Genomic DNA, 19,722 nt, shown 5'->3' on the forward strand with positions numbered 1-19,722 from the left:
TCGGTGCGGGCTCAGTGCGGACTCGGTGGGCCGAGGGGCCTGTTTCAGCGCTCTATCTCTAAACTAAACTAAATAGCCTCCTCTCTCCAGCTGCCAGCCTTTGATGGATAAGGGCATCTGTTTTCCAAAAATAAACCTGCTGGGCTTCCAACCCCCCTTCCCAAAGCAGGGGAAGAGACAAAACTTTCATTCATCGCAGGAGACACAGAATTCCTCAGGAAAACGCCACTCCACTTTATACAACAAAATGGGTGTGACGTTTTAGCGCAGTTCTGCATCAGCGGCTACAGGGGTACGGGCACCCTAGAGGGGGACAAACGCTTGCGATCGAGAAGTTGTGTTCCCCTCTGCCTCTCCCGCTCCCCCTCACTGCACGGCTTGGTGCAGTCTGACAGAAGCGGCCCATTTATAGAAGCCGGCTCTCAGGCATCTAGAAAGGTGTCGAGACAACTGGAGATTAGTCGCCAAGGTTAAAGCCCAGTGTTGTTCTCCACGCACCCACACACGTTCACACAAATGACTGCGGGCGACATGGACAAAGTCGAAGTCTTCGACGCGGGCAGCAAGGGAAGGGGCCTGAAGACGAAGCAAGAGTTCTGGAGTGGGGATGTGATCTTTGCTGAACCTGCATATGCTGCTGTTGTGTTTGACAAGTGAGTCGACCTGCTGATTGATTGACTGTACAGAGCAAACGGGTGCCATATCTTTTTTTTATTTTTTAGGGATACAGCGTGGAAACTGGCCCTTCGGCTCACTGAGTCCGCGCCGACCAGCGATTCCCGCACACTAATGCCCCTGTCCCACTTAGGAAACCTGAACGGAAACCTCTGGAGACTTTGCGCCCCACTCAAGGTTTCCGTGAGGTTCCCGGAGGTTTTTGTCAGTCTCCCTACCCGCTTCCACTACCTGCAACCTCCGGCAACCACCTGCAACCTCCGGGAACCGCACGGAAACCTTGGGTGGGGCGCAAAGTCTCCAGAGGTTTCCGTTCAGGTTTCCTAAGTGGGACAGGGGCATTTAACACTATCCTACACACACTCGGGACAATTTACATTTAAGTATGTATACATTTATACCAAGCCAATTAACCTACAGCCATGTACGTCTTTGGAGTGCGGGAGGAAACCATAGATCTCGGAGAAAATCCCTGCTGGTCATGGGGAGAACGTACAGACACCACCCGTAGCCAGGATTGAACCCGGGTCCCTGGCATTATAAGGCAGCAGCTCGACCTCTGCACCACTGTGCCTCCCTTAAATGGGAACCTGAAGGGTAGCATTTGTATGCTAAAGGTGGTGCCGGAGGAGGTCGTTGAGGCAGCTACTATTGCAACGTTTATGAAACATTTAGACAGCTATGTGGGTAGGATAGGTTTAGAGGAATATGGGCCAAATGCAGGCAGATGGAACTAGCGTAGATGAGGCACGTTGGCCAGCATGGGCAGGTTGGGCTGAAGGGCCTGTTTTCACACTGCATGACTATGACTATACAGTTTTCTTCTTTTGTGTGGCGTGCACAGCCTAAAGTTGTAGGACAACTTGTTCTATTTGATCTCCTGTTTGTGCACGTCAAGTTGGTTGCATTAGTCGAAACAGGGCGGACCATGTGAAGGTTGCAATCTTCCACCCCGACTATACAGTGGAAAGGTGAATGGGCTACTTGCCTTTGCTTTGCTAAAAACCATGCCCCTCTCCCTCAAAAATATACTCTGCTGTTCCGTTTGATGGTGCTGGGTTCCGTGATTCTGCTGCATCTGCAGTTGTCCCCAGACCATGCGCAGGTTTGCTGTGGACCGTTCCACACACACCCCTTGGCCAGCCACCGGTCTCAGTAACTGTACTTGGCGGGCTTCCTCGGAACAAATTCTTGAACTGTGTCCAGCTCTCGGTGGAACCCTTGGCTATGTGGGGGCTTCTAATGGAGAAATCACTGTCCGTCCTTGCTTGCCCTTTAGGTTAGTTTAGAGATACAGCACGGAAACAAACCCAGCGATCCCCGCTCATTAACACCACCCTGAACACACTGGGGACAATTTTACACGTATACAAGCCAATTAACGTACAAACCTGTACGTCTTTGGCGTGTGGGAGGAAACTGAAGATCCCAGGGAAAATCCACGCAGTTCGCGGGGAGAACGTACAAACTCCATACAGACAGCACCCGTAGTCGGGATTGAACCGGGGTGTAAGACAGCAACTCTACCGCTGCGCCACCGTGCCGAGGTGAGAGAGGACTGCTGGTGAACCTGCCATTTTCATTTTGAATATTGACTTCTCTAACTTCAGGTGACCCTAGCTTTCCCTCTCTCTCCATTCCTTCCCCACCCCAGTCCTCCGACTAGATTGATTGTCACAACTCTCTTTTTCTCACAGAGAGTTGTGAGTCTGTGGAATTCTCTTCCTCAGAGGGCGGTGGAGGCAGGTTCTCTGGATACTTTCAAGAGAGAGCTAGATAGGGCTCTTCAAGATAGCGGAGTCAGGGGATATGGGGAGAAAGCAGGAACGGGGTACTGATTGGGGATGATCAGCCATGATCACATTGGATGGTGATGCTGGCTCGAAGGGCCAAATGGCCTACACCTGCACCTATTGTCTATTGTCTATTGTCTATTGTCCCCTTGTTCAAATTTTAGTTTGTATGCCTCATTGTTACCTTCCCCAAGCTAACAAGGATCTATTCTACATTTTTCTTGTACTTCAAGAGAGAGTTAGATTTAAATCCCTTACGGAAGGATAACAATGATCCACTTCAGCTACATTTTTTCTTGTACTTCAACAAGAGAAAGTTAGATTTAATCTTAGGGCGATGCTGGTTCACGGAACTCAAGGGATATGGGGGAATTCCCTTTGATCTCAGGCGTCACACCTTACCCTTCCATACCTTTTTCCCCGTTGTGAGTGGGGGGGGCGAGCCCCAGGCTGCGGGGGGCCTCGACCATGCCGTCGCTTTCCCTTGGTCGACCAGCGAATCCACGTCCCGTTCCTCGCCCATCCACCTTTGTTCCCCGGTGGTGGGAGCTTCCTGCAGTCGACCCTGCAGTAACCCCAACCCCCGGTTCCCTCTCCTCTCCCACCGGCTTCGCTCCTTACCCGTGGCACCCTCCATCATTCCCAGCTCCATCGCCCTGGTCTCTGGTCTTTGGGGGAATGAGCAGGAGCTTCACCCTTCCAGGCCGCAGTCTGCTAGGTCCCACGAGCGACTCAAGAAACTGCAGATACTGGTTATTAAACAAAAAAAGGACCCAAAGTGCTGGAGTAACTCAGCGGGTCAGGCAGCATCTCTGGAAAACATGGATAGGTGACGTTTCGGGTTGGGATGTCACCCACGTGCCTTCCTAAGGGTGTTTAGTTTCGTTCTGAGATGCCCCCTTCGGCCCACCGAGACCATGCTCACCTTTGATCGCCTGTTCACTAGCTCTGAGTTATCCCACTTTCTCATCCATTTATACCAGGAGCAATTTACAGAGTCTTTTAACCTACAAACCCACATTCCTTTGGGATAGGGGGGAATCTTGAGCACCCGGAGGGAATCCATGCAGTCATAGTGTTTGTCATGTTTAATAGCCTGACGGAATTTGGGAAGATGCTGTTTTGAATCTGGATGTTGTGAATCTGGAAGCAACGACCATGAAACCACACCAATGCCTCTACTTCTTTAGAAGGTTTAGGAAGTTCGGCATGTCCCCTACAACTCTCAACAACTTCTACAGATGCACCATAGAAAGCATTTTTTCCGGATGCATCACAGCTCGGTTTGGGGAACAGCTCAATCCAAGACCGCAAAAAATTACAGCGAATTGTGGATGCAGCCCAGACCATCACACAAACCAACCTCCCTTCCATTGACTCCATTTACACCTCACGCTGCCTCGGCAAGGCCAGCAGCGTAATCAAGGATGAGTCGCACCCTGGCCACTCCCTCTTCTCCCCTCTCCCATTAGGAAAAAGGTATAGAAGTGTGAAAACGCACACCTCCAGATTCGGGGCCAATTTCTTCCCAACTGTTATTAGGCAACTGAATCAGCCTACCACAACTAGAGAGCAGTCATGAACTACGATCTACCTCATTGGTGACCCTTGGACTATCCTTGATCAGGCTTTGCTAGCTTTATCTTGCACTAAAGGTTATTCCTTATCATGTATCTATGCGATTGTAATCATGTTTTTACTTTCTGCGGACTGGTTGGCACGCAACAAAAGTTGTTCACTGTACACGTGACAATAAACTAAACTGAAACTGAACTGCACGGGTGCTATCAGTACAGAGTTTGTACGATCACCTCCGGTTTCCTCCCACATCCCAAAGACGTACAGGTTTGTAGGTTAATTGGCTTTGGTGATAAATTGTAAAATGTCGCCAATGTGTAGGATAGTGCTAAGGGCTTGTCCCACTTGGCGATATTTTTGGGGACTACCGGCATCATCGACTGACGTATCAGGTCACTGAGAAACACGCGGCGAGACACGGCGTGATGACGTACGATGCTGCAGTGACGCTGCGTGATGACGTATAACGCGCGGTGTTTTTCCAAGTGTCAGATTCAGATTCAATTTTAATTGTCATTGTCAGTGTACAGTACAGAGACAACGAAATGCATTTAGCATCTCCCTTGAAGAGCGACATAGCAAACGATTTGAATAAAAAAATAATAAGTGTCCGGGGGTGGGGGGTGGTGATTGGCAGTCACCGAGGTACGTTGTTTTAGTAGAGTGACAGCCGCCGGAAAGAAGCTGTTCCTCGACCTGCTGGTTCGGCAACGGAGAGACCTGTAGCGCCTCCCGGATGGTAGGAGGGTAAACAGTCCATGGTTGGGGTGAGAGCAGTCCTTGGCGATGCTGAGCGCCCTCCGCAGACAGCGCTTGCTTTGGACAGACTCAATGGAGGGGAGCGTGGAACCGGTGATGCGTTGGGCAATTTTCACCACCCTCTGCAATGCCTTCCGGTCGGAGACACAGAGCAGTTGCCATACCATACTGTGATGCAGTTGGTAAGGATGCTCTCGATGGTGCAGCGGTGAAGTTCAACAAGATCTGAGGGGACAGATGGACCTTCTTCAGTCTCCTCAGGAAGAAGAGACGCTGATGAGCCTTCTTCATAACATTTTCTTTGTCGCCGCTGGATTTTGAAATGTTCAAAATCTTTTGCCGACCCTGATATGTCGCTGGCAAAGCCGTCAAGTGGGACAGGCCCTTTTAGTGTACTGGTTGGCGCAGACTCAGTGGGCCGAAGGGCCTGTTTCCGCGCTGCATCTCTAAAGTCTAAAAGATCTTCGGCCCAACTGTTCATCTGAACTCATTTCATTTGTCCTACATCCTTCAAAACCTTTCATAGCCATCTATTTATTTAAAATGTCTTTTGAAGCTGGTCATTTCTCCTGGACCTTCCTTTGACAGCTCGTCCCACACATCCACTTGTCTTCAGGTCCTTTACAAACCTCACCATCTTACCTTAAATCTCTATCCTTACTTTTATAGTCCCCTGCCCCAGGAAAAATAATTACGGGGAGAACGTACAAACTCCGTACAGACAGCACCTGTAGTCAGGATCGAACCCGGGCCTCTAGCGCTGTAAGGCAGCAACTCTACCACTGCGCCACCATGCCGCTACTCTGTTCTGGTAAAAACACTATAGGAAGGTTGTGATTTGGCTGGAGAGGATGCAGAAAATATTCACAAGGTTGTTGCTGAAGTTTAGTTTAGTTTAGTTCGGTTTCGTTTAGTTTAGGATTGTCGCGTATACTGTGTTTGCATGCTATCCAGTCAAAGAAGCCGTGATCCTTGCATTCCCACTCTCTCTGTCCCTCCCCCACCCTAGCCATCCTGCTAGTCCCCGCCGTTTGTATTCCTTTGTTATCACCTCCTCCGCATCCAACAAAGGACCATTGTGGGCTCCACCTTTCCTGAGACATCGGTGCCGCCTCTGATTTGTCCTGTACTCGTTCATACCTCTAGTTTTCCTCTCCCCTGACTCCCGGTCGGAAGAAGGGTCTCGACCCTATTCCTTTTCTCCAGAGATGCTGCCCGGCCCGCTGAGTTACGCCAGCATTTTGTGGCTGTCTTCAGAGGAAAGACTGCATGTGAATACAATCAAGCCGTCCTCAATGCTCAGATGAAGGATAAAGGGTACATCATTTACTGCAAGATGAAATCAGATCTGGAGGGCTCGTTAGAAGGGCAGTCTATGTGGGCTGAACTGTTTTCCCTGGTGTGAGGAAGGCTGAGATGTGACCTTACAGAGCTTTATAAAAATATGATGAGCCTGGATAAGATGGCTGAGTTTTTTCTACGATTAACACTTGAGGGCATAGATTTAAGGTAAGAGGGGAAATATTTAAAGAGGATGTGAGGGCCAAATTTCATTACATATTGGGTATTATTAACAATAGACAATAGACAATAGACAATAGGTGCAGGAGGAGGCCATTCGGCCCTTCGAGCCAGCTCCGCCATTCAATGTGATCATGGCTGATCATCCCCAATCAGCACCCCGTTCCTGCCTTTTCCCCATATCCCCTGACTCCTCTATCTTTAAGAGCCCCATCTAGCTCTCTCTTGAAAGCATCCAGAGAACCTGCCTCCACTACCCTCTGAGCCAGAGAATTCCACAGACTCACAACTCTCTGTGAGAAAAAGTGTTTCCTCGTCTCTGTTCTAAATGGTTTAACCCTTATTCTGAAAACAAGCTGACAGAGGAGGTAGTAAATTGCAGATATTCACAAAATGCTGGAGTAACTCAGCTGGATGGGCAACATCTCAGGAGAGAAGGAATGGGTGATGTTTCAGGTCGAGACCCTTCTTCAGAGTTACTCAGTGTCCCGCTGAGTTACTCCAGCATTTTGTGTCTGTCTTCGATTTAAACCACCATTTGGTCTTTCCTCCACGGGTAATAAATTGTAATGTTTAAGACATTTGGATAGGTACATTAATAGAAAAGGTTTATGGGCCAAATGCAAGCACATGGTACTAGATAAGGCAAGCCTCTTAGAGTCATAGTCCTAGAGTCATATAGAGTGGAAACAGGCCCTTCGGCCCAAATGCGTTTGGCCTATATACTTCTAAACCTTTCCTGTCCATGTTCCAGTCTAAATGGGTCTTTTAAATGTTGTGATAGCTACCTGCTTCAACTACCTCCTCTGGCAGCATGTGGTCTTGGACAGCTAGGGTATATAGAGATGTATATAGATCTGCGCAGGCAGCTGGGATCAGTTTAAATGGGTATCATGGTCAGCCTAGACTTGGTGGGAGGAAAGACCTCTTCCTGTACTTTTGTCCAATCCATTGGATTACTGGAGAACAAATATCAAAAATCTGAAACTGAAACAGCAACAGGAAATGTCAGAAACTGACATTTAGACTAATGTGAGCAATTTTGGGCCCCATATCTGAAGAAGGATGTGTAGGAAGGAACTGCAGATGCTGGTTTACACCAAATGATGTACACAGAATGGTTTACACAGGATGTGCTGGCGCTGGAGAGGATCCAGAGGAGGTTTACAAGAATGATCCCAGGAATGAGTGGGTTAACATATGATGAGCGTTTAACGGCACTGGGCCTGTACTCGCTGGAGTTTAGAAGGATGAAGGGGCTACCTCATTGAAACTTACCGAATAGTGAAAGGCCTGGATAGAGTGGATATGGAGGGGATGTTTCCACTAGTGGGAGAGTCTAGAACTAGGGGTCATAGCCTCAGAATTATAGGACATTCCTATAGGAAGATGAGGAGGAATTTCTTCAGTCAGAGAGTGGTGAATCTGTGACATTCATTGCCACAGAAGTCTGTGGAGGCCAAGTGATGGAGATTTTTAAGGCAGAGATAGATTCTTGATTAGTACTGGTGTAAGGGATTATGGGGAAAAGGCAGGAGAATGGGGTTAGGAGGGAAAGATAGATCTGCCATGATCAACTGGCGGAGTAGACGTGATGGGCCGAATGGCCTAATTCTGCTCCTAGCACATGAACTTAGCAGGTCAGGTGGCATGTATGGAAATAGCAAGGGAGATATTGTTTTAGATTGAAGAGGATGTGTGTGTGGGTTGTGTGTGTGTGTGTGTGTGTGAGGGTGTGTGTGTGGGTTGGATAAGACGATGGGAATATCTGTATATGGAACTGATTAATAGATTAATGAGGACAGTAAAAGATTTAGAGTTGAATGGGAATGTATGAGAATACATTTGGAGGTGAATGTACAATGTAAGTTTGCAGATGTTACAAATGTGGGTGGCATCATAGTAGCGAAGATGGCTAACTAAAATTGCAGCAGGACCTTGATCAGTTGGGTCGGTGGGCGGAGGGATGGTTAATGGATTTAATACAGATATGTGCGAGGTGTTGCATTTTGAGAAGTCAAACCAGAGCAGAACCTACACAGTGAATGCCATGGCTCTGGGGATTGTTATAGAGCAGCGGGACTTAGTAGCGCAGGTACATAGTTCCTTGAAAGCGGTGTCACAGGTTGATAGGGTGGTCAAGAAGGCTTTTGGCACATTGGCCTTCATCAATGTATTGGGTATAGAAGTTGGCATGTTATGTTGCAGCTGCACAAAACATTGTAAGGCCACATTTGGAGTATTATGTTCAGTTTTGGTCATCGTGTTATTGGAACGATGTTATGTTAGAAAGAATGCAGAGAAGATTTATGAGCATGTTGCCAGTACTTAAGGGCCTGAGCTAATGGGGAGAGGTTGGGCAGGCTGGGACTTTATTCCTAGGAGCGTAGGAGCCTGAGGGGTGATTTTTTAGAGGCGTATAAGATCATGAGGAGAATAGATTGGGTGAATGCACAATCTTTTACCCAGAGTTGGGGAATCAAGAACCAGGGGACATAGGTTTAAGGTGAGAAGGGAATTTTTTAGCAGACACCTGAATATCACATGAGTCAAGAGTCGCGAGTGTTTTATTGTCATATGTCCCAGATAAAACAATGAAATTCTTACTTGCAGCAGCACAACAGAATATGTAAACATAGTACACTGTGAACAATATGATAAATGTGAACAGAAAAATTCAGTGTGTGTATATACGCACACACATACACATATGATAGTGGCGTTTAAATTATTTTTAGATAGGCACATGGATGTGCAAGGAATAGAGGGATATAAACTATGTGCTAGCCGATAAAATCAGTTTGACTTGGCATCATGTTAACTGCAGTTGTACAGGGACCTGGTGAGACCACACCTGGGGTATTGTGTGCAATTTTGGTCTCCTAATTTAAGGAAGGATAGTCTTGCTTTTGAGCAAGTGCAGCGTAGGTTCACCAGGTTAATTCCCGGGATTCCGGGACTGACATATGATGAAAGAATGGAGCGACTGGGCTTGTACTCACTGCAGTTTAGAAGGATGAGAGGTGATCTTATAGAAACATATAAAATTATGAAGGGATTGGACATGCTAGATGCAGGATATATGTTCCCAATGTTGGGGGAGCCCAGAACCAGGGGCCACAGTTTAAGAAAAAGTGGTAGGCCATTTAGAACTGAGATGAGGAAAAACTTTGTCACACAAAGAGTTGTGAATCTGTGGGATTCTCTGCCTCAGAAGGCAGTGGAGGCCGATTCACTTGATACATTCAAAAGAGAGTTAGATAGAGCTCTTGGGTGTCATTAGATATGGATGAGGGGTCAGATGACTGGAGGGTGCCTCTACTTCAGAAGGGCCTCAAGGAAAAGTCTGGAAACTATAGACCAGGCGGCATGGTGGTGCAGTGATACAGCGCATCAGCGGCGGAGACCGGGGTTCGATCCTGACTATGGGTGTCGTCTGTACGGAGATTTACGTTCTCACCGTGACCTGCGTGGGTTTTCTCCAAGATCTTCGGTTTCCTCCCACAATCCAAAAAGTACAAGTTTGTAGGTTAATTGGCTTGGTAAATATAAAAATTGTCCCTAGTGTGTGTAGGACGGTCTAATGTGTGGTGATCGTTGGTTGGCAGCACCATGTGGGCCTGTTTCCGCAATGTATCTCTACACCAAACTAAACTAAACCAGTGAGCCTAGAAACAAGGAATTGCAGATGCTGGCTCACAAAATATGACACAAAGTGCTGGCTGGGGTAACTCAGCGGCTCAGGCAGCATCTCTGGAGAACATGGATAATAATAATAATAATAATAATAATAATAATAATACATTTTATTTTCGGGCACCTTTCAAATCTCAAGGTCACCTTACAAAGATTAAACAGAAGAGAAAAAAAACATATAGTCGGAGAAAAATAAATAATAAGGACATCATCAATATACAAATTAAAGATAGAAATCGTTCCAAAGACACAAAATCAAAAAATCAAAAAAAACACAATGTGAAGAGAGAGCAGCGGCAGCTAAAGCGCGCCAGCGTCCACTCTCTCTTCCGACAGCCATCTTGGGCACAGACTAACAAATGGATAGGTGATGATTCGGGTTGGGTCCCTTCTTCAGATGCTGCCTGATTCACTGAGCTATTCCAGCAACCAGGTGTCAAACATCGGTGGTAGACAAACTACTTTGAGAGGATTCTGAGGGATGAGATGTATATGCATTTTAATAGACAGGGGCTCGATGGGCTGAAGGGCCTGTTGCCGTGCCCTGTGACGCTATAACAACCTGGATTGCCCTCTCCTGTCTCTGACGAGGGTTGGTATTTCCCCCTGCTCTGACGGAGGATTCATCTGAATCTAGGGCATGATCAGGCAGGGGGTGGCACAGTGGCGCTAGAGACCCGGGTTCGATCCTGACCTGGGGTGCTGTCTGTACGGAGTTTGTACATTCTCCCAGTGAGCAAGTGGCTTTTCTCTGGGTGCTCCGGTTTCCTCCCACACTCCATAGACGTGCAGGGTTGTAGGTTCATTGGCTTTGGTAAAATTATAAATGATCCCTAGTGTGTGTAGAATAGTGCTAGCACACGGGGTGATCGCTGGTCAGTGTGGTCTCGGTGGGTTGAAGGGCCAGTTTCCACACTGTATCTCTAAAGACTAAACACTGAAGACTAATGCAGATAATCATCAAATCTGATTAAATGTCCCAAATGATCAGTGGCCTGTTGGCATTATACAGCTCTGCAGGAAGATGATACTATTTATTCCCTTATGGCAGCAACTCTGTGAACTGTGTTTGACATTTTATGTTGACCTTCCATCAGAATATCATCTATCCGATCCCAATGCAGGAAGTTTAATATTTCATTGTGCTGTATTACTCTTCATCGTTGCCATGTGCTGAATACATTTACTGAGGCGAGTTTGCTCTCCCATCATTAGACCCTGTACTTTAGACTTTACACTTTAGAGATACAGTGGAAACAGGAGGTACACAAAAAAGCTGGAGAAACTCAGCGGGTGCAGCAGCATCTATGGAGCGAAGGAAATAGGCAACGTTTCGGGCCGAAACCCTTCTTCAGACAGTGGAAACAGGCCGTTCGGCACACCGCGCTGACCAGCGAACACCCCGTACCCTAACGCAATTTTACAGCAATTAACTTACAAACATGTTCGTCTTTGGAGTGTGGGAGGAGACCAGAGCACCCAGAGAAAACCCACGTGGTCATCGGGCGAACGTACAAAGTCTACTCCTCCATTCAATTGTGACTGATCTATCTCTCCCTCTTGACCCCATTCTCCTGCCTTCTCCCCATAACCTCTGACACCCGTACTAATCAAGAATCTATCTGTCTCTGCTGTAAAAATATCCACTGACTTGGCCTCCACAACCTTCTATGGCAAAAAAATCCTCAGATTCACTAAAGAAATTTCTCCTCATCTCCTTCTTAAAAGAAGACAATAGACAATAGGTGTAGGAGTAGGCCATTCAGCCCTTCGACACAGCACCATCATTCAATGCGATCATGGCTGATCATCCACAATCAACATCCCGTTCCCCATATCCCCTGACTCCACTATCTTTAAGAGGCCTATCTAGCTCTCTCTTGAAAGTATCCAGAGAACCGGCCTCCACTGCCCTCTGAGGCAGAGAATTCCACAGACTCACAACTCTCTGAGTGAAAAAGTGTTTCATCATCTCCGTTCTAAATGGCTTACTCCTTATTCTTAAACTGTGGCTCCTGGCTCTGGACTCACCCAACATCAGGAACATGTTTCCTGCCTCTTGCATGTCCAAACCCTTAATAATCTTATATGTTTCAATGTTTCTCATCCTTCTAAATTCCAGAGTATTCCATTCTCTCAGCTTATGACAGTCCTGCCATCCCGGGAATTAACCTTGTGAACCTACGCTGCACTCCCGCAATAGCAAGAATGTCCTTCCTCAAATTAGGGGAACAAAACTGCACACAATACTCCAGGTGTGGTCTCACCAGGGCCCTGTACAACTGCAGAAGGTCCTCTTTGCTCCTATACTCGACTCCTCTTGTTATAAAGGCCAATATGCCATTCACTTTCTTCACTGCCTGTTGTATCTGCATGCTTACTTTCATTGACTGATGAACAAGGAACCCCAGATCCCACTGTACTTCCCCTTTTCCTAACCTTGACACCATTTAGATAATAGTCTGCCTTCCTGTTTTTGCTACCAAAGTGCATAACCTCACATTTATCCGCATTAAACTGCATCTGCCATGCATCTGCCCACTCCCCCAACCTGTCCAAGTCACCCTGCATTCTCATAGCATCCTCCTCACAGTTGACACTGCCACCCAGCTTTGTGTCATCTGCAAATTTGCTAATGTTACTTGTAATCCATTCATCTAAATCATTGATGTATATTGTAAATAGCTGCGGTCCCTTTAATTCTGCAACATTTACACGTCCCACCTGCTTGCGTTCGGCCCATATCCCTCTAAATTTGTCCTGGTACCTGTCTATAGACACAGAATCCTGTAGTAACTCAGCGGGTCAGGCAGCAGCTGGGGTGGAAGATTGCAATCTTCACGTGGTCCGCCCTGTTTTGATGAATTCAATCAACCCGGCGTGCACAATCAAATAAGATCAAATAGAACAAATTGTCGTACAACTTTAGGCTGTGCACGATATATGCAAGAAGAAGATTAAGAAGAAGAAGGCAGCAGCTCTGGAGAAAAGGAATAGTTGACATTTCGGGTTGAGATTCTTATTCAGACTGTTCCTTCCTGCACATGTATCTGTCTAAATATTTCTTAAATGTTGTGATCGCACGTGCCTGAACTATCTCCATTGGCAGCTTTTTCCATTCACCCACCACCTTTTGTGTAAACAAGTTCACAAGTTATAGGAGTAGAATTAGGCCATTCGGCCCATCGAGTCTACTCCGCCATTCAATCATGGCTCATCTCTGCCTCCTAATCCCATTTTCCTGCCTTCTCCCCATAACCCTTGACACCCGTTCTAATCAATAATTTGTCTATCTCTGCTGTAAAAATATCCACTGACTTGGCCTCCACAGCCCTCTGTGGCAATGAGTTCCACAGATTAACTACCCTCTGACTAAAGAAGTTCCTCCTCACCTCCTTTCTAAAAGAGTGCCCTTTAATTCTGAGGTTATGACCCCTGTTCGTAGACTCTCCCACTAGTGGAAACATCCTTGCCACATCCACTCTACCCATGCCTTTCATTATTCGGTAAGTTTCGATGAGGTCCCCCCTCAACCTTCTAAACTCCAGCAAGTACAAGGCCAGTGCTGTCAAACGCTCATCATATGCTAACCCACTCATTCCTGGAATCATTCTTGTAAACCTCCTCCGGACCCTCTCCAGAGCCAACACATCCCCTGAAGTTGCCCCTCAGGTTCCTATTAAACTTTTCCCCCGTCACCTTAAACATATGTCCTTTGTTTCTTAATTCCCTCACTGTGGGCAAAAGACTGCACTCTAATCCTCTCAAGAATTTGAACCAGTCTAAATGGTGGGTGCCTGGAGAGGTGGTTGAATCAGATATGAAATGGCTTCAGTTTAGTTTAGAGATACAGCATGGAAACAGGCCTCTCGGCCCGCTGAATCATTGAAGCATAGAAACAGAGAAAATAAGAGCAGTAGGCCAGTTGGCCCTTCGAGCTAGCACCGCCATTCAATATGATCATGGCTGATCATCCAAAATGAGTACCCCGTTCCTGCTTTCTCCCCATATCCCTTGATTCCGTTAGGCCTAAAGAGTTAAATCTAACTCTCTCTTGAAAACATCCAGTGAATTGACCTCCACTGCCTTCTGTGGCAGAAAATTCTACAATTGCATAATTCTCTGGGTGAAAATGTTTTCCCTCATAGTCCTAAATGCCCTACCCCAATTCTTAAACTGTGACCCCTGGTTCTGGACTCCCGCAACACCGGGAACATTTTTCCTGCATCTAGCCTGTCCAATCCCTTAGAATTTTATATGTTTCTATAAGATCCACTCTCTTTCTAAATTCCAGCGAATACAAGCACAATCGACCCATTCTTTCATTATATGTCAGTGCCGCCATCGCTGGTGTCCGTGCCGACCAGCGATCCACGTACCTAACACTATTCTACATACCACGGACAATTCATAATATTTATCAAAGCCAATTAACTTACAAACCTGTACATCTTCGGAGTGTGAGAAAAAACCCAGAGCATGCGGAGAAAACACACGTGGGTCTTACGGGGAGAACGTACATACTCCGCACAGACGGCACTCATAGTCAGCATTGAACCCAGGTCTCTGGCACTGTAAGGCAGCAACTCTACCGTTGCCCCACCATGCCACTACTGTGGCGTTTAAGAGGATTTTACATAGGCACATGGTTATGCAGAGGATGGGGGGGATGTGGCTCACATGATTAGTATGGGTGTCAGGGGTTAGAGGGAGTAGGTGGGAGAATGGGGTTTGGAGGGAGAGATAGATCAGCAATGATTGAATGGTGTATTAGACATGATGGGCCGAATGGCCTAATTGTGCTCCTTTCACTTATGAACATAAACGTGCAGACAGAGTGTTTAACTTGGCATCATGTTTGGTACGGACACTGTGGGCTGAATGGCCTGTTGCTGTGCTGTCCTGTTCTATGAATGTCCGTCACAAGGTTTCAACACCATACTGGGTGTCACAGTGGCGCAGGGTAGAGCTGGTGCCTCACAGGATCAGAGACCCGGGTTCGATCCAGACTACTGGTGCCGTCTGTAGCGAGTTTGTACGTTCTCCCCGTGACCTGAGTGGGATTTCTCCGAGATCTTCGGTTTCCTCCCGCACTCCAAAGACGTACAGGTTTGTAGGTTAATTGGCTTGGTATAAATGTAAACCTTTATCCCTAGTGTGTGTGGGATGGTGTTAATGTGTGGAGATCCCTGGCTGGCACGAACCCGGTGGGCCGAAGGGCCTGTTTCTGTGCTGTATCGCTAAACTAAACTAAACTAAACTAAACTAAACTAAACTAAACTATACTAAACTAACCAAAAGTAAACTAAACTAAACTAAAAGGGAAAGAGGTGCCTGGTCTAACGCGGGCTTCTTGTTCTCTGTTTCTGACTGCAGCCTCACCTACCACGTATGCCACGGGTGTTTCAAGAAGCAAGCGAAGCTTCAGCGCTGCATGCAGTGTAAGTTTGCCCACTACTGCGACCGCACCTGTCAGAAAGCTGCGTGGACGGAGCACAAGAGCGAATGCAGCGCCATCAGGAACTACGGCAAGGCGCCCAACGAGAGCATCAGGTGAGCACTGCCATCAGCCTTGGTGGGGCCTCCTTGCTTTGTCTGTATCTATGTGTGTGTGTATACGATACAATACGCTAGGGCTTTGTTCATCACGGAGGGAAATTGGTCTGCCAACAGTCAAAAGATACAGTTACAAGGCATTGAACGTGGCATGTGATGATAATGAGATTTAAGTGATCAGTTATTGCACAACACATATGTAATAATCCACAAACATGAAATTAAATGGTCGAGTGGAAAAATCCACATATGTAATAATCCACAAACATGAAATTAAATGGTCGAGTGGAAAAATCCAGGATGTGCAAAGAATGAGGCTGGGGTGGGGTGAGGGGGAGAGTCAGTCCACCCCACGACAGAAGGGAGTGGAGCTGTACAGTGTGTGTGTGTGTGTGTGTACAGTGTGTGTGTGTGTGTAGAGTGTGTGCGTGTGTGAGTGGGTATGTGTGTACAGTGTGTGTGTGTGTGTACAGTGTGTGTGTGTGTACTGTACAGTGTGTGTGTGTGTGTGTGTACAGTATGTGTGTGTGTGTGTACAGTGTGTGTGTGTGTGTGTGTGTGTGTGTGTGTGTGTGTGTGTGTGTACAGTGTGTGTGTGTGTACAGTGTGTGTGTGTACAGTGTGTGTGTGTGTACAGTGTGTGTACAGTGTGTGGTGTGTGTACAGTGTGTGTGTACAGTGTGTGTGTGTGTGTAGTGTGAGTGTGTGTGTGTGTGCAGTGTGTGTATATATGTGTACTGTGTGTGTGTGTGTGTGTGTGTGTACAGTGTGTGTGTGTACAGTGTGTGTGTGTGTGTGTATTTTTTCCTTGTTTATTATATTATTTACAGTGTACTATGTTTATATATTCTGTTGTGCTGCTGCAAGTAGGACAGTTGTGTGTGTGTGCAACTGTGTGTGTGTGTGTGTGTGTGTGTGTGTACAGTGTGTGTATGTACAGTGTGTGTGTACAGAGTGTATTTTTTCCTTGTTTATTATATTATTTACAGTGTACTATGTTTATATTCTGTTGTGCTGCTGCAAGTAGGAATTTAATTGTTCTATCCGGGACATATGACAATAAAACACTCTTGACTCTTGACTCTTGGCTAAGAAGTGACAGATGGAATACAAAGAGTGGAGTCACGCACGTTAGTAGTAGGAATGATGGCGTAAGTTATTTTCTAAATGGGGAAACAACTCTGAAATCAGAGGTGCAAAAGGACTGGGAGTGTTGGTGCAGTTTCGTTTAGTTTGGGGATAGACAATAGACAATAGACAATAGGTGCAGGAGTAGGCCATTCGGCCCTTCAAGCCAGCAGCGCCATTCAATGTGATCATGGCTGATCATCCCCAATCAGTACCCCGTTCCTGCCTTCTCCCCATATCCCCTGACTCCGCTATCTTTAAGAGCCCTATCTAGCTCTCTCTTGAAAGTATCCAGAGAACCGGCCTCCACCGCCCTCTGAGGCAGAGAATTCCACAGACTCACAACTCTCTGTGTGAAAAAATGTTTCCTTATCTCCGTTCTAAATGGCTCACCCCTTATTCTTAAACTACGGTGCGGAAACAGGGTCTTTAGCGGACCGAGTCCGCGCCGACTAGCGATCACACCGTACACTAGATCTATCCTAGTGTACTGTCTTTACCAATGCCAACTGACCTACAAACCCGTATGTCTTTGGAGTGCAGAGGAAACCTGAGCACCCGGGGAAAACCCATGCGGTCACGAGGAGAACTACTTACAGACAGCACCCATGGTCAGGTTCTAACTCGGGTCCCTGGAGCTGTAAGGCAGCAACTCTACCGCTGGCACTACCGTGCTGCCCCTTGGATTCCCTAATTTGCAAAACAAATTGGCAGTATGGATGGCAAATGCAATGTTAGCATTTATTTCAAGAGGACTAGAATATAAAAACAGGGATGTAATGCTGAGGATCTATACAGCACTGGTCAGACCGCATTTGGAGGACTGTGAGCCCAATATCTGAGGAAGGATGTGCTGCCATTGGAGAGGGTCTATAGGATGTTTACAAGAATGATCCCAGGAATGAGTGGGTTAATAGATGATGAGTGTTTGACGACACTGGGCCTGTACTCGCTGGAGTTTAGAAGGATGGGGGGGAAGCACCGCATTGAAACGTACAGAAAAGTGAAAGGCTTGGATAGAGTGGATGTGGAGTGGATGTTTCCAGTAGTGGGAGAGTCTAGGAAAAGAGGCCTTAATGGCATAATTCCGCTCCCATAACCTATGAACTACTGCCCCCTTCAGCCGTGGAAGGTCCCATTAAAGCCTCCAGATAGTGATGGGAATTGGGAAGCAAGTGATGTGGAGGCCAACAACGTAACTGGGATTATTACCAGTGTTGCTGTACACTGAACAATTGACGTCTGGAACAGGTAGCTAAAAAATGACTTTAGCCTTTAGAGGCACAGTGTGGATTAGATTAGATTAGATTAGATTATTTAATGACCACACAGTTAAATTGGTGGAATTCAGGTTCAGTACAGGATGTTATACAATAGGCTGATAGGCTGATTCCCGTCAAACATAACATAAAAACACAACAACATACAGTATACAGTACGTGCACGAGGTGGCTATGTGATGTTGTCATAGGGTGTTCAGAATTCGACGTATGTGGATAGAAACTGTTTTTAAATCGTGATGTTTTGGCGGGCAGTGAGCTGTAGCGCCTCCCTGAGGGCAGCAGGTGGAAGATGTGGTGAGCTGGGTGGGAGGGATCAGAAATGATTTCCTTCACCCTTGACACGGACCGTTTGAGATTGAGTGATTCTATTGATGGGAGGGGGGTGCTGATGATTTTGGATGCTTTGTTGACAATGCGCTGTAGTTTATTACGGGAGTGAGTGTCTAAACTGCTGTACCAGACTGTTATTGATGAAGTGAGCATGCTTTGGATGGTGGCCGTGTAAAATCGGATTAGGAGATGTTTCCTCACTCTGAACTTCTTGAGCTGGCCGAGAAAGAAAAGTCTTTGGTTGGCTTTTTTATAAATGTGATCTGAATTGATTTTCCATTTGGCCTGCTGAGTCCGCACTGACCAGCGATTACCCCCAACACGAGCACCATCCTACACACTAGGGTTAAGACAATGTTTCTTTCACTGAAGCAAATTAACCTCCAAACATGTACCTCTTTGGAGTGTGGGAGGAACCCGGAGCACCCGGAGAAACCCCACGTGGTTTCAGGGAGAACGTGCAAACTCCATGTAGATAGCACCCGAGGTCAGGATCGAACCTGGTTCTCTGGCGCTGTGTGGCAGCAACTCTACCACGGCGCCACCTTGCCGCAGCATAGTAGAGAAATGGAAATTATCGTTGCAGATTTACTGATCCTGATGGTTAAGATGCCATCATGATCGGGTAGGGGTTCAGAGCTGGTTTATTCATAGAAGACAGAGGGTTGTGGTGGAGGGTAGATATTCTAGACGGGCCGCACATTGGCGCAGCACTAATGTTGCTGCCTTACAGTGTCAGAGACCCGGGTTCGATCCTGACTACGGGTGCTGCCCGTACGGAGTTTGTACGTTCTCCCCGTGACCTTCGTGGGTTTTCTCTGGGTGTCCCGGTTTCCTCCCACACTCCAAAGACGTACAGGTTTGTAGGTCAATTGGCTTTGGTAAGAATTGTAAAAGTGGTCCCCAGTGCGTAGGATGGTGCTAGCGTACGTGGTAATCACTGGTCGGCGCTGACTCGGTGGCCCGCACTGTATCTCCAAACTAACAGACAAGATCAACTGCAGGTATTGACACCACCGTCCATTGGAACGTCAATAGTCAATAGTCAATTTAATTGTCATTTGGACCCCTTGAGGTCCAAATGAAATGCCGTTTCTGCAGCCATACATTACAAACAAATAGACCCCAGACACAACATAATTTACATTTTACGTAAACATCCATCACATTGCTGTGATGGATTCTCTCCACTGCTCTCAGGACTCAAAGTCAAAGCCCCGGCTGGCGATGGCGATTGTGGAGGATGAGGAGAGAGGGTGCGCAGGGACTCTTTTGTGTGCGCCCCGCAGGATCGTCGGCCTTCGTGTCCATCGAGGACCCGCTCCAGGACCATCGACCCCGCAACTCCTGAGATCGCCGTTGCAGGACCCTGAGAAGGAAGGGACCCGCTGAATCTGGACGTT

At 47.0% G+C, this 19,722-nt stretch overlaps 1 protein-coding gene across 1 annotated transcript in view; it reads left to right on the forward strand.

Moving 5' to 3' along the window:
* The first annotated feature begins 238 nt into the window (after positions 1-238).
* Positions 239-19,722, forward strand: part of LOC129700638 (histone-lysine N-methyltransferase Smyd1-like) — a 43,462-nt gene continuing 23,978 nt past the window's right edge. Inside the window, exons 1-4 of the mRNA XM_055641255.1 lie at positions 239-653; positions 15,399-15,575; positions 16,672-16,729; positions 17,830-17,901. Of these exons, the coding sequence (XP_055497230.1) occupies positions 517-653; positions 15,399-15,575; positions 16,672-16,729; positions 17,830-17,901 (444 nt within the window). The 5' untranslated portion in view covers positions 239-516. The remainder of the gene's footprint in view (positions 654-15,398; positions 15,576-16,671; positions 16,730-17,829; positions 17,902-19,722) is intronic.

Source organism: Leucoraja erinacea, chromosome 1, assembly GCF_028641065.1.
Source record: "Leucoraja erinacea ecotype New England chromosome 1, Leri_hhj_1, whole genome shotgun sequence".
NCBI classification, from domain to species: Eukaryota; Metazoa; Chordata; class Chondrichthyes; order Rajiformes; family Rajidae; genus Leucoraja; species Leucoraja erinaceus.